This window comes from Pseudochaenichthys georgianus, chromosome 22, assembly GCF_902827115.2.
Source record: "Pseudochaenichthys georgianus chromosome 22, fPseGeo1.2, whole genome shotgun sequence".
NCBI classification, from domain to species: domain Eukaryota; kingdom Metazoa; phylum Chordata; class Actinopteri; order Perciformes; family Channichthyidae; genus Pseudochaenichthys; species Pseudochaenichthys georgianus.
Window position 1 is genome coordinate 11474893 of NC_047524.1, and position 16100 is coordinate 11490992.

Genomic DNA, 16100 nt, shown 5'->3' on the forward strand with positions numbered 1-16100 from the left:
GCATGCATAATGTTTAATAAAATGCAGCTGTGGTTAATTTAAAAAAACATTTTTTTTTACTGTCCCATATCAAATTATCAGGAATTCAACATTTTCTTTTAATATTTTAGCTCTTAAATGTTTTGTTTATATACATATATAGTTAAATAGAAGGATAATATACCATTTGATATCATTTTAACTATCAAATCCCAGATGAGGAAGTGTTGCCCACTTATAGCCTCAATGGACTGGAATGCAATGCAGCTGCGCACTGGGAGTGTACTGATCTTTGCTCTGTATCTCTCCACCCCTACACATAAAGGCCATGCAAATGAATTCAGCAAGTTTAGGCTTGTTCTTAAAACTGTTCTGAAAAGTTTGGAAATTACCAGCTTGAAGTAAAGTGTAAAGGGTTACACCAGGAAAAGCGTTCTCCTGGGATTCACCAAGCCTTTCGGATGGTTGGTTATTTTGACATGCATAGTCAGATTCCCCTCACTAGATCTTGTAGATTAGAGGATTATTTTAATGAAACTACATCTGCAGGAACAGAAGTGCTGCCTTTCATAAAGTGAGGCGTAGCAGTTTAAGAGAAAGTTGTGGGCTGACTTTGCATTCCACAACAGCTTGTGGTTTTCCTCCTAGTACCTGACCAAATGTGGCTCATTTGTCTGCCTGCTTATTTTGCATACCGTCAGCTGCTATTCTTTCTGCTTTGTTCAAACCTAACCAGGGGATTGGAGACAGACACCGCTATGAAATCAAAACTTGCTGAGCTTGTTCAGCAAAAAGCATGAAAGAGATTAACATACATGGTTGGGTTTTACACACAATCAGCATCACACTCACATACTGACACCGGTTCCAACATGGAGACGTGTTACAAACAGGTTGGTTTTTATTTTTATTGGAATACATATGGTCTGCTGTACAGTTGGCAGCTTCAAGAGACCTACATGCAGAGTGCGCCAGCCACAGTAAGGTTAAAACATGCAATGTATTAAGTCTAAAACAGAAAAAAAAAGCCTTCCCACACAGTCCACCTGGCATTGCTGACACACTGAGAAGCAATAATAAATCATAAAACCCTTTTGATCTGATTTCATTACATACAGTTTTGTGTTTGACACTTGTCTGTCAGTCTCCTTCTCCTGCACACAAAATGAACTTATAAACACTTGGAAATAAAATAAAAACAGCTGATTGTACAGGCCTGATATTCTTGATTCTGTGCATGTATGCGTGTAAAGGAGATAAGATCCAGTTACATGTTTTTTTAAAAATAATAATAATTCCTACTAGGTTATTTGTGTGTGTTTATATATACATGAGTGTCTGGGGCCTGCACACTTCTTTCTTTGGCAGCACTTTCAAACATACAGCACAGAAGATGAACGAACCCTGAATTTAGGAGCGAGGGAGGACAGAGCAGCGAAGAGGAGCGCCGAATGGTCCAAGATAAAAACAGGACAACACATGTTGAACCGCTCTGCACTGCAAACCTGCTAGGCCCTGATAAAATGCACATAGCTCTCATTCTTCAATGACTACGACACAACCCTGGCTTCACTCTCTGATCTGTGCTGTGCCATCATGTCTCCAGGTCGTGAGAAATGTCTTATTAAAATAACAAACACAAAATACAGGAAGAAGTACTCTCCAGGAGTGTAACAACAAAACAACGAGGACGATACATTATCTTGCAAAAAAATATCATTCTTATAATCAAGATGGACAAATACTTAATATATTTCAATAATAAGGCCCACTTTACAAAATTACAAGACTTTCCTTAAATAAAATCTATCCGATATAGCTTCCAAAATAAGACATCTTTTGTTTAACAAAGAAATAAAAACACAATTAAAGAGAAAACAAAAAAAAAGAAAACCCTCAAATTGAAAATTCCCCATTCATTTCAGTATCTTGGAGACGGGGTGTCCACCTGGGGAAGCATGGGCCCCGTCTCTTTTACTGTAAACCGTAAATACTGTGGAATGATTTTGGCACAAAGTTAAAAGGCTGAGATGTAGGCATAACAGGGTGCCATCCCTCAAAAAATATTAATTCACTGAGTGCACACCATTACCTTACTTTTACCTACAAGATGATTCTTAAATACTCTAATTCGGCTGGTGCAAAACACAACATATCTGAAGGTGGAACATTCAGCAAATATCTACTGCAAAATTGTTAATGTACAATTCTGGGACACAAAAGAGGAAACTTTTTGACTAAGGGGTATTAATCGTTTGAGGTCTTAAAGTTAAGTGCTGGTTAAGTGCAGATTACAGCCTACGCCATCCAATGACACCATGACCCTGGCTTCACAATGGAGGCCTTTGAGGACAAGGGATCGATCGCTGCCCGAAAGCCATTTCTTCCTCGCCATTCCAATCTCCACTAAGTACATTCTAGTCTACTTTATAAAAAGGGGAAAAACAATGAATTGTAAATAACGGATGTTTATGCATAACCCACCAGAGCTTAAGAGGATTTATGTTAACTCTTTAGTTGGCATTTGAGCAGGAAGGCGGAAGCAGCCACTTTACTCTCCAATGTTAAACCCCCTATTGTCCTGGTACGGATTTTCCATCATATCGTTCACAGCCATGTCCTAAATATTCTGTTTCTGAAGCAGCTATTACACTGATTCTCTAAGTCAATAAATGTTCTGCAAAACTGCCATGATTCAGGGAGGAGAGGAACCGACCAAACCTCTAAAAGAGCCCCCAGCTGTTTTTTTATAAGCCATTGAAATCTTGAAACCTGTAAAGTCTTCACTCTAGTCCCAGATGACCAGTCAATGCATTCCACTATGTCAACACTTTACTGTCTATCGAAAGGAATAAGACCCATCACATGCGAGTAGTGGCATGTAGCCCACACATCGGACGGTAGAGGCTCACAGTGTTCCTTATCCTGGTTCACATAGTCCTGCTAGGTTTCAGTGGACGGAGTGAATGTACAGTTGGGTGTTAGTGTACTTTGGGGCCTTGTAAGGAAGGAAGGCATCATGCATTCTGAAGGATGGAGTTTCAACTTTGCCCTTAAAAAAGCCCCACTTTCTTTGAAGCCAGTGTATGGGAGGGAAACCCTCCAACGCGTCATAAAACGTACAGTTTCCGACAGCTGAGCTCTTCCTGGGACCCCAGACTTGAATGTTCTCCTCAGGGGGAGGGGTGAGACAGGTTTAAGAGCAGAAGCTAAGAAAGGTTGAAGGATGAAGGAGAGTGAAAGAGAGAAAGGATAAAGGTTACGCAGTAAGCAGTGAGGACGGTTGAAACTGGAGCATGGTCTGCCTGTAACGCTTTTATTTATTGGCCGGAGGGAAATAGCTGACACATGGAGGAAGTAAGGCAGGATAAAGGTTGAGGAGGGCATTCGTGTTAGCACTTGCATCATCGACTTGCTATATACAGTAATCCTGACCCACAGTGATGTCAGCCTTGACAAAAAAAACTATCTCCGGTCCTGCCTGCCAACTCTGCCAAACACACGTGCAAGTTTGTCAGTCAGCACCAGTTCACATGTCGGGCTTTAAAACTAGAGCCCTCACTGACATATTAATAACAACACACGGATGAATCACCACACCACGTGTAACTCTGGCAGTCCGAGCGCAGGCAGAACTGGACATTCGATACATTTGGCTGTTTTAATTACACCTAAAGTAGATATGGCTGCCAAGCTGTCGGTCTTCCTCTCTCCTGTATTTAGAAAACCCTGAGTCAAGAAGTAGAGACAGGATTAGATGCAGCCCTGACCTTTGACCTTTGAGCTACCCATCAGCGTCTGGTGACAGGCCTTCAATAAAACAACTCGCTGAACCTACAACACATATCACCGCTGTTTAGGACTAAGCTTTAGGAAACAAGAATCTAAGGAAGATGCAGAGAAACATAGGAAGTACGATATGAGAGGAAAGGACATTTGACAGGTCTAAATGACTAAAAGGAAAATTGGAATGGGTTGAAAAAGATGCCAGATTGGGGCTTTCGTCTCTTGTTAATTTGGTAGCAGAAACAATGACAGAGAAAGCACAGAAAGACTTTACAATCATGGAGTCTTGGCATGTGCACTGAGAGCTCTGAACTGTTCTGTTTCTGCTCCATCATAAAGCCAGCAGTGGCCCTGAAGAGGCCACATGGCAATTTTTCTGAGGCTGCGCTGCAACCCAGCGACTCTCACAGACAAATCCAAAGGACATAGCTTTCTGGGCAGTGTGGTTTATATTTTTTAAAAGGTTACTTTGAAGTTGGGTTAGAAAAGAAAACTAGCTTTTTCTCAGGAAACCTTGCTTTGACATCCCTCAGGGAGGAGTTCCTCTTCTTACACTTAAACCAAAATACTTTTATGATGTTCCATTCTAAAAATCCTCTTAAGAAACTATTATAAAGTAATAAAAAGAACCTCACAATCAGTTATGCATGTCATTTGTATGCACAGCAATAGGAAGAATATGGTGCAAGTCTGAGTTTTTTTGGGACAATCAATCTACCGCTCTTACTGTATCTCAAGGCACAGATGAACATACTATATAGATATTTATACAAAAGAGTTAAAGTAATGGAAATGAACATTAGTGAAAATAAACATTCGGAAGATAAACAAACATTTTAGTTATTTATCGACGATCTGTATGTACAGCCTGACATATTTACAGCCATTGCATGGGGGGACAGATTCTTGATTGCATATAATCTCCTGCTTGCATAAACAGTAAAGTGACAAAGCAGAACTTGTACATGTTTGGATTAATAAATACTACAGCTAGATGTTGGCTGGTAGAATACAGGAGAACTGATAATGTAACAGGCCATCCCGAGCAGGGTGGAGGACCCGGGTGGAGGACGAAGAGCTCTTCAACAGATTTCCCTCACTGTCACAGTTATGGTTATACGAGTTTGTCAGATAAGCAAAGAATGCAGTCGTGTTAGATTGGGGGAATTCAAGCCATCAAGCAATTCTCAGCTGCATTCAATAGCAACCTTCATAAATCTTGATGTGGGATCAAAGTTTACACCTACTGTAATAAATGTTGTCTTTTAAATATTTGACAATGTTTCTGTCATACATATGCACCATTGCTTCAATACACCACCTTGTTTTATTACTAGCCACTACTAAATTGGTGTCTATAGCACCCCCATTGCTGCAGTGGCACTCTCTAATGAGAGATTGCTCCAACATACCAACCGCAAGTTGATATTTTTATGATCTAACAAAATAATACACCTCTATAGAAATAAGAAATGGAGACAAGCTGGGACGATTCGCACGGCGAACCCGGTCACAACACTGTCAGTTTCTGGTGGTTAGGAGTCTCAGGTATTCCTATGTCTGGCTGGCATATACAAAGTATTTACAGCAACAACAACAACAACAAAAAGTCTGACTTGCCGAGCCAGGTTTGCTGGTAAACCAGAGTCCAATCTTCATCTAAAATGGAAACTCCACTTTACTATGGCTCTCTCAAAAAACATGAATGAGGACAAAAAACAGCTGTGAAACAAAGCACCATGGAAACTGTAGCATGGTTGGAGGTTATAAACAATACCCTCACTCCTGTTTTTTTCTATATGTGCAATGCATTTCAATGCGTGCAAAGTACGATTTTTTTGTCATGGTGGAGCAGAAAGGGAAAGGATAATGCAGAACAGGAAGCGAATTACAAAAGCATCAAAATAACTGAAGAAAACAGCAAAAAACGTAAATAAGGTCCCGGTCAGTCAGAACGTGTGTGTGTGTGTGTGTGTGTGTGTGTGTGTGTGTGTGTGTGTGTGTGTGTGTGTGTGTGTGTGTGTGTGTGTGTGTTTTTGCTCCTTAAATGCAGCCAACTAGCAATCCTTTAAGCATGCTGAGTCACAATCTTTCAAGTGCCCTTTATGTATTACTTAAACATGCAAATGTTCGCCAAACGTCTAATTAGATCCAGTTTGACAGGAAGTGATGACACGGGTTGAAAATAAACAAAGTTAAAATGTGCATGTATTTGTATGGTTTTGTATATTTATGTGAGAAAATCTGAAAACACACATATGGCCTTCAAAGAAAATATGTGAGAAAATAAGAATGAGCAAATATCTTGAGTCAGCAAGAGTGTTAATTCGCTTCCTGTTTTTTGTGAAGGTCCTTTAGTTTGTGAAGAATTCTGCATGAAGATCCAGCTCTGTGAAGATGCATCTTTAACATTGTACTGCTGTTGATTGAAGATTGGGTTGTTTTTACAGTGATGGTTGAAATTATGATGCAGAAGCGATAAATCCAGCTCCATTGTGGTCACTGTGATGGTCCTCGGAGAAAGGCATTCTCAACACTCGAGTCCTTCTTTCTCTAAAACTCTCTTTAAACCCTCTCTGGCACGCAAGAAAATCCCCAGCCGTCCCCAGCATGCCAGCCTCTCCCTTGTCAAGTTCGGGATTACACTATAATACATCCAACACGAGAAGCAGAAGAGGAAACATGGGCTGGTGAGGCGACCTCCACAAACACTGTACAGGCACCGTCTTTCCTTTTATGCCTCTTTTGGGAAAGAGAAAGTTCCGGATAGGAAGAGTTGTTCACGTCTCCGCGCACACTCAGGGTCAGGGGGAGGATGTCAGGTCTGTGGTTTGTTGTTTTTTATGGCTGCAACTGCTATTTTTCTTTTATTTGCTGTAAAAGCTGTAGATGTTGGCTTTTGGAGATGATGGAAGCCATTAGTTGATGGGAGACTGATGTTTGGCCCTCCTTGTGCCATTGAGAGATTAATGGAGTGCTGTTAAGAAAAAGAAAGATTGTACTTAATCATTGGTCTTTTACAGAACTATTCATCTTCTTAAGAGAAATGATTGGTGCCGATTTTCCAAATTATCTCCCAAAAGTTTGCCAGAACTTACAAGGTAATTTGGAACCAATTATGGGGAAACTAGAGACAGTGTTCAATTGGTAACCTTCCAATTCAAATGCATTTCCAGGAAAACTTAGAGTCTTTAATGCACAACAGATCAGCTAAACATGGAAACATGAGCAATTTCCTAATATACTTAAGTCAACATATATAAAGAACGAACTCTGAAAATAAAACTCCTAGTGTTTCCTATTAAGCGCTAAAGTTCTCCAGGAGAAACTGCAGAGGAATAAGGACAATGTTTAAAAATGATGATTTCTCTCAATGTCTACTGGTGCAGTTCACTTGGAATTGCCTTGTCAGGATGGATGCTAAATGTTAAATGCAGAAAAGCTGGGCTTCCCACTGGGGGGCTCTACTTATTAAACTATTGCACTGCTTCTCCCATGATACATGTGCTATGCCTGGTGCTGTAAAATGTGACACAGAAGTGTTGAGTCAGCTTAATAATGCAATTTGAATCGAAACCCCCCCCCATCTTGAAACCCCCTTTCAAGATGTGACGTTATGCAGCAGGGGTAATTAACAGTTTTCTTCTGTTAATGAGTTTCACAAGTCTTTAATATTATGTTCAAGCACTTTGAGTGATTTGAAAACTAGAAAGGCGTATATAAATGCATGTCCATTTACCATTTTTGCTTATCGTTTTTAGTCCTATTTCAGTTACTGTTGGTAGTGTTCTTTTGTGTGTCTATATTATTGTTAGTTCCTACGCTTACGCTGTTGTATTATGTGTTTTTATTTCTCAAAAGCCTAACCAGGGATAAGGTCTGCAAATAGTTCTGGCTAGAAGATAAATATAAAATGCATTGGTTGAACTATGCCTACCAGTAAGGTCTTTGTCAATTAATGAATAAATAAAAACTAAAGGCCATACCCTTTCCTACCTGTATGCTTGCTGTCGACCCAGCTGGTTTAATATTGCTCAGAGGGACGCTGGCTCCACGGTCTGCTCCTCCCTTCGGCTCTGGCTCCTGACCCTTGACCCGGACTGGACCACAGATCCCCCCTGGAGGAGGCACCTGCTGTCTTTGACGCGCCATCGTAAGAGCTCCCCAGGTGGGGAGAGTCGCTACTGGGCATCTGCCGCCTCCAGGACGCTGGGCTGTTGCCCGGGATGGGACTGGGCTCTGTGCTATCAGCAGCCTGGAAAGGTTAGAAAATGTGATAAATAAAATTAGTTTTCATTCTAAATTGACAGCTTCAAGTTTAATATGTGGATTGGTACTTGTTCAGAAACACTACAAAAGTTACAACTGTTAATTCCATCCCATATTCTGGAGTTGTGTATGGGAGCTCTGGGCATTTTGTTTAGACGGTTTGGGGCCATGTTTGGACTTGTGCATTATGTGGGCATTAAATACATGTTGCTTACGTTAACTGGTGTGTGACAAAGAAAGACCGCCATGTGGACTTCTGCCAGGGGAAAAATCCCCAACCAAAAACCCCAAACATACCCCAAGCTGAGAGATTTATAATTTGGTGGGCTGACTAGAAAACAAACCCCGCGTTACTAGTCTGTGGTGGCTACAGCGGCACATCCCCTCTTATAACCTCAGTAACCCTGCTGTAGGAAAGCGAGAGTTAGATGACGATGCAGTTCCTAAAACACCCAGAAACAGCACCCCGCTCCTGTAATTTCAGCTTTAAAAAAGCACCATAATTAGTGACATTTGGTGGGTTGGAGTTGGCTTGGGATGCCGTTTTAGAACACATTTTCGCTAATTGGCTTTAATGGAGCCCTGCTGGACTGCCTTTCTCTGTCTCCAGGGGTAACAGACAGGAAATCAGTCATCAGAAAACCCTGCCAAGTAGGCGTGTTCAGTGTGGTCACTTCCTGCTCCAGTCACCGAGGGGAGGAAACGGCCGTGTGGCATATTCTCCTTCTATGGTAAGCCACTGCTGCAAGACCGGAGGCTTTCACAAGGTTGCCATATAACACTTCCACTGTCCCTCCTACACTCAACAGGAGGCTTTTGCATTGTTCAACACATGTAAAAAGACTTAAAATAGCAAAGGTTATCTAAAATACACATGATAATAACCACATCATATGTTGTTGCTCTATAGAACTAAGCTATTTTTAAGGGATATGTGTGGTTCAGTCAAAGGAAAATTAGTAACTTCAGTGTGTGTGCCAATGGAGAGATCTTTCCCATGTGGCTAAAAGTTAATTTGGGAAAAAATGTGGGCATGAGGAACATGAGCCAGTAAAAAAAAAATGCTGTTTAGCAAGTTGATGTGCCACAGCAGAGGAAATCTACCCCAAGAGCAAGTGCTTCTGTCATCATCGCTGACCTGCTCCAGCTCACAGCAGAATGCCTTGAGCTGGAAAACCCACTTTTATAGGCTGTTATAATCAGAAACACTAAATCACGTCTGGCAGCACAGCACGATGATTTGACACAATAAAAACCCAGAAAAGGTTGGACTAGGAAAAGCAGTGCTGGTATATCTCTTACCAACTTTTATATGGTAAATTAACAGGATAGTCATGTTCTGTGATGAGTTGACATTTTGTATAAGCTTTTTTGCTTTCTCTCCAAGAATTGTCAATACCACTCGCCTATCTTTAAAGTTAATAAAGTAAGAGCCAGTTAAATTGCCCAACTATAACTGGAAATGGGGACAAATCTAGCCTGGCTCTGGCCAAAGGAAACAAAGTCTGACTATAGCAGCTATTTTAGCTCACTATTAAACTTGTTGTATCAACTTGTTTATTTTTTACAACACGCTACGGGCTGCTCTATTTCTTGGCCAGTCTTTTTTTTTTTTAAATCTAATTTAACTGAGTGCCAGCAGCAGGTCGAAATGTACACTACAAAAATGTGATGTTTATCAATCGGTGGTTATTCTTCACACATTTTTTCAAAATGTAAAACATTTCCTTTAGGGTCTTATAGGCTTTATGTGAAGACGTAGTTTTATTGGGAATGAAAGCTCAATGTTTAATAAAGGTCGAAGTATTCGCTTAGAAAACAAAACAGACACTTTCTAAAACCGAATGAAGGCCAGCACATTTTTTGAAATAACACAAGTAGCGTGTCGGAGAATCTGCGGATGAGATTATATCCCCACTTTAAATCTGTCTGCCCTTGGTCTCTTGCCAAATGTTAAAGGAATGATGCTGTCCTGCCAATCCAAACTCTTAGATCACCTCTCCAGCAAGACAACACTCTTGACACTTCGGATGAAATGTTTCTGAATTGGTGATATTTGTGTTTGATCGTCCCGGGTGATGATCTGTTTATTGGTAATGATTTATAAAAGCTGTTCTTTTATTACTTTTCATGGGGAGTTTGTCTGTTGTCTGATGCTCCACTACTGAAAACATTGCCCAGTCCAACTTGAGCAGCTGCACAGACCTCTGTTATTCCAAAAGGGCTGTTTCTGTGCGGGTCACATCAGGCGAATGCTGAATAGTTGAACAGCTCGGATCCCACACTTTACCTTGCTACCACTGATTTTTGAGTCAACAAAGGATGTTTTGGAATCTCACTCACCAGCCATATCGGCCCCGCTGTCCTCAGCCAAAAATAAGTTCACGGTTCATTCATGTACAGGCTACGGGGAGGAATTACTACAATAGTTTTCTGTCCAGTACAGTGAGGTGTGGAGTGAGTGTTACAGAGAGCATGCACTCCCTATTTTAACACTGACCTATGAAGGTTATTAATAGGGCTGCTCAATTAATCGTATTTTAAATCGCAATTACAATTATGGCTTGCAACGATTACGAAAACAACGTAATCGAAATATAACGATTATTTTTTTATTATTACTTTCTTTTCAAATTATTATTATTTTTTGGGTTTTTCAGTTGAATTATACTTAAAGTTCAGGGTAATCAACTGTTAAAAACATACTGTCCAAAAAAAAATCTCCAATAAATTGATGTTTTCAAAGTAAATAAAGATAATCGTTTTTAATAATCGTGATATCAATTATTGACCCAAATAATCGAGATTATGATTTTTAGTTATTCATATCAGAAATGTCATTTCCCTGCTACCAGTTCACCTTTATTGTGTCTATAACTAAACAAGTCCACCGCTCAAGTCCAAAGTTGCTTTGAGCTAGATACCATCGTCGGCTGATGCTAACATGATCACAATGCTAACATGCTGATGTTTAGCAAGTATAATGTCGACCCCGTTCCCATCTTAGCTCAGCATGAAAATATAGTTAGAACTAGTACTAAATACTGAAAGGGCAGCAGAGGCTGATAGGAATCTGTTTGGTCATCAATATAGCTTTGTCACTTAAGTGGGAAAAAACATTGCGTCGTAAACAACATTTGAGCTGAACAGCAGCTATGGATTTTTACCATGATGATAACGACTGTGACCTGTCACTAGATCTCATTCTCTGTCCCATAGAGGGTTTGAATAGAGAACATCCCAATAATTTATACATGAGGTTCCAAACGAAAGCTAATCAATAAGCTATCGAATTGTCTAGGACGTTTCAGGGGGGCTTAAAGGTATTGGGAGTGTTGTCTCCTCCTTAATGACTATTTATCGATTGTCAGTCGGCTCTCCTCTCGTGAATGGGAATCCTTTGACTTGAGTGGTCATACAGAGGAATGTAATTCATGTAGACAGGAGACATATTTGAATAAAAAAAAAAATGCACATCTTTCAACCAATCTGCACATGATGATTGCAAATGTAATGAAGCCAAAGTACTGAAATAAAGATCAATGGGAAGTCTGGTTAAGATGTCTAGTTACATTCCTCTTCCATCAACTGATGTGCCTCCATCTACAAACTTGAAATAACACAAACCTCTTCTGTCAACTTTTGACACAGCATTCACAAACTAAACCCAGCCTCCCACTGTCCTTACTACAGCTGTATTTATCCAAACCTCTTGGAAATGGACGCTGTTCAGACCACTGAAATGTTTTCAGAATTCAAATTAAAGATGATCGGCTGTGCTCCAAGACATGCTTCAAAGCCCATTTATGAATCAAAGGCTTTTTGCACTGAAGCAGTTTTCGCTCATAATTGCTATCCAAATTTAAAGTGACCAGTTTGTGCATTAAATATCAAATACGATTTACCATACCGCAGAATCAACGAAGTGGGTTTGAGGAATTCCCATAACCCAGTACATAACGGTCAAAAAACTGAAGGGGTGACAACAAGGAAGGCCGATTTACCACATCAACGACCAGGGCTATTGGTGATTGATGTGGGATAGGGTCAGAAAGAGGAGAGCAGGAGTAGTCCCGATCCTGAAAATGTGAAATGGGGACAAGGCCATGCAGTGGAAGTGATATGGGCACTGACCCAGACAGAGCTCCTCAAATAAACAACTTGAAGCCACTCTGTTCATGTCAAGGCTAGGATGACAAATTAGGGTGGAAAAGAGAGGAAGGATGGGGAGGAGTCAGACACAAAACAAAGACGGCTTTCCCCTAATGCTTTTTCTAGCTGTCTTCATCAGAGCTAAAAGGGGGCGTTAAGGGTCGAGTCCCAGTGTTAACAGATTTCATTAAGCCCATTGAGGCTAATTAGAGGGAGGGGCCCTCAAGTCAAATGCACCTCTAAGGTCAGGCTCATTACCGCTTTCACACCAAGTACTTTGCCGTACTTAGTGCCCCGGCACTTATTATCCCCAGGGCACTAATTACCCCAGGGCACTAAGTACCAATCGCGTTCACACCGGAGTACTTTTCTCTGAGGGAAGATTACGCAAATGAGCCGCTGACGTCACTTCGTCTTCTTCTCACCTCCTCATCTCCACCGCTCCCATGTTTTTTTTTGTGTTGCCATAAGTTATTCTCTCTCCGTTGGTGTGCGGGGCTAATGCTAATAATGCTAATGCCAGCAAATACAATGGCGGCTTCAAAAAACTTTTCAGAGTTTTACGGGGCGTGGTTTGCAATTCGCCCAGCCAATAGAAATTGGTACATTTTTGGTACCAGCTCTCTAGCAGGCAATAAACATGGGGGTAACATTTCCCGGCACTAAGTACTCTTTTTGGTGTGAACGCGACATAAGGGGTACCAACGGAACTAAACGGGAAAAATACGGGGTAAAAGTACTCCGGTGTGAACGCGCATGCGGCACATTGCACCGATTAGAACACACGTGTGTGTGTGTGTGTGTGTGTGTGTGTGTGTGTGTTATAAAAAGGCAATTAATGGTTACATGTATCACAGATTACATCCTGGTTATCTTTAAGATGTGTTGTTTGGCAAATAAAATATAGGAAATAGTTTAAAAAAAGGCCCATTTTCTCATAGTCTAGGATTTAGGTATAGGTGATTGTCAGTCCTAAACCCATAGATATTCAGTTGATTATGAAATAAAACAAAGGATAGCAGGATATTTTAGACTCTGAATTAAGCATTCAACCCATTTTTTGCATAAAAAAAGGCTCTGCACTTTCCCTCATCACCTCATACCTCAAAGACCGCAGCTACAGGGTTACTTGGAGAGGGTCGGAGTCCGACCCTTGTCAATTTACTACAGGGGTCCCTCAGGGCTCTGTTCTCGGTCCCCTCCTCTTCTCCTTGTACACAAACTCGCTCGGATCTGTCATTAGCCCGCATGGTTTTTCATACCACTGCTACGCTGACGACACCCAATTAATTCTGTCCTTTCCCCGCTCAGAGACCCAGGTCGTCGCACGCATCTCTGCTTGTCTAGCTGACATCTCTCAGTGGATGTCTGCTCATCACCTCAAGCTCAACCTTGACAAGACTGAACTGCTTTCCTTCCGGGAAAAGATTGTCCCACTCTTGACCTAACAATCAACATCGGCACCTCTGTTGTTTCCCCGACTCAGACTGCAAGGAATCCGGGTGTGATCCTAGATAACAACCTGTCTTTCACTGCAAACATCGCTGGTACAACCCGCTGCTGCAGATACACGCTTTACAACATCAGGAGGATACGTCCCCAGCTGACCCAGAAAGCCACGCAGGTTCTGGTCCAGGCTCTCGTCAGCTCACGCCTAGACTACTGCAACTCCCTCCTGGCTGGTCTACCTGCATGTGCCATCCGACCTCTGCAGCTCATCCAGAATGCAGCGGCTCGTCTGGTCTTCAACCTCCTAAATTCTCCCACACCACGCCGCTCCTCCGCTCCCTCCACTGGCTTCCGGTAACTGCTAGAATCCACTTCAAGACAATGGTACTTGCGTACCATGCTGTGAATGGATCTGGCCCTTCCTACATCCAGGACATGGTTAAACCGTACACCCCAGCACGTGCACTCCACTCTGCATCAACCAAACGGCTTGCTGCACCCTCGCTGCGAAGGGGACCCAAGTTCCCATCAGCAAAAACACATGGGTTTGCTATCCTGGCTCTAAAATGGTAGAATGAGCTCCCCATTGACATCAGGACAGCAGATAGCTTACACACCTTCCGGCGCAGACTGAAAACTCATCTCTTTCGACTCCACTGCGAGCGATAGTACTATTAACAAAGCACTTGTATACTAATAAAGGACTGGCTTACCTAAAGCCAGTTGAGTAGCACTTGAAATGTTTTTGCTCTATGAAATCTGATGTACTGTTTTCTTCAAGTTTTTATTTTGTTGGTCGAACGCACTTATTGTACGTCGCTTTGGATAAAAGCGTCAGCTAAATGCAATGTAATGTAATAAACAATAGCTGAAGTATATTGTGATTTAAAAAGATAATTACGTCTAAAGAAATACCTCCAAGATGATCTTCTGAAGCAGATCACTGTGTGCTGTATTAAAGCAATACAAATAGTCAAGACAACCCTGGTTCGCAAATGTTAGCTAAGATGATAGATGAGATAGCAGACACTATAGCATGTGTGTGTTTGTCTCCTTGGCAACTTCCAGTTTATTTGTAGGAGAAAACAGAGACTTTACCAAAAGGCCTTTAGTCCAGCATACTTTGTCAAACTGACAGACTGACATGTTATTGTAGCCATGGAGCCCACTCTGTCAGTACTACAGCCATTTGACAATATATTATATACCATTAGACACACAAGTTAATACTGTGGCCCATTAGTAGTTATCACCTAATCTTTCTGAAGACTTATATTTATAAACGTTCACACTCCATTCATTTAATTGTAGCTATGCACACAATCCTACATGTTAATGCATGGCACGCATACATTAAGTCAGTGGGCTCACTTTGGCTCTTTGCACAGGAATTTGTTATTTATAATTTAGCTCCAAAGCCAGTGTTGCAGGAGATATTTGGCAGGTTGTGCTGACATCGGTGAATGTTCTGCTCGACCATTAAGATAACCAAAATATCTCATAATAACTAATTGCAGATAATAACTTAAATTAAAAGCCATAAGCTTTTGAACAGTGTGAAATAGATGAAGCATGGATCAATGCACAAACCCGCATTAATCTTATACACTGACTTTGTGGGAGTGAGTATTTAAACTGTTGTTTTCAGGAATGTTTGCGTAGAATAGCAATGCTGCCTTGCAGGGACACAGACTGTGGTGGCTCATTTAAATACAAGAAAGCTATTTTCTTCTCCTTGAGGTTTTCCTAACCTTCTTTTCCCCCTGTTGAGGTCTTATTCATTTCCATCCTCCCTCTTTTTGTTGTCCCACCCTTCTCTCTTTGTGCTTACTGGGGCAGCAGGAGTGGGGCCTACAGAACTGCTATGCTAAGCTTGAAGTCTCAGAGCCTGGCGTCAGGGAAAAATACAAGCTGAGCTCTCATGCAAAGTGGACTCACCAGGAGCTCAGCCCTGCGGTTGTACTTTCTGGACTTTTATCTGCAAGACAAAACTATTTGCAGAGTGGTACGGATAATGCTTTCACCTGCATAGCAATGAAGGGTATTTTAAAAGCCACGTTCTGCAGTGATGTTTTATGCCAAAAAGCAGAAACAAAGACTAATTTTAGAAGGAATGAATTTGGAAGTGATTTATTTATTTTTTTAGGTGGAATGTCCTATATTTTGACCTTCTAGCTACCTGCATCATCTGAAGAGAATACATCTTGTGTGAGCAGAAAGGTGTGAAAACCCACAGTTGATTGTCCTACCTGTGGTTGTTGTGTGTAGGATCGGCCCCAGGACTGGGCGATAACAGGTGTGTGGGGGACGGTCCTCCCCAGGCCTCGTGCTTCCATGGTGGGACTCTCTGAACTTTTTCCTCGACGAAGCACCGATTCATCAACTTCCCTGGGGTTAGCAGTCCCACTGTTGATCCTACGCATGTACACCTGGGACAGGGAGCAACAGAAAAGAGCAACAAATTA

General features: G+C 41.5%; 1 protein-coding gene across 2 annotated transcripts in view; it reads right to left on the reverse strand.

The window, feature by feature from the left end:
• Nucleotides 1-862: 862 nt before the first annotated feature.
• Nucleotides 863-16100, reverse strand: part of luzp1 (leucine zipper protein 1) — a 48533-nt gene continuing 33295 nt past the window's right edge. For both annotated transcript variants that reach the window (XM_071201645.1, XM_034110869.2), the window contains 3 exons: nucleotides 15885-16064; nucleotides 7762-8020; nucleotides 863-6742 (listed from right to left, as the gene is read on the reverse strand). In XM_071201645.1, the coding sequence (XP_071057746.1) occupies nucleotides 7790-8020; nucleotides 15885-16064 (411 nt within the window). In that variant the 3' untranslated portion in view covers nucleotides 863-6742; nucleotides 7762-7789. The remainder of the gene's footprint in view (nucleotides 6743-7761; nucleotides 8021-15884; nucleotides 16065-16100) is intronic.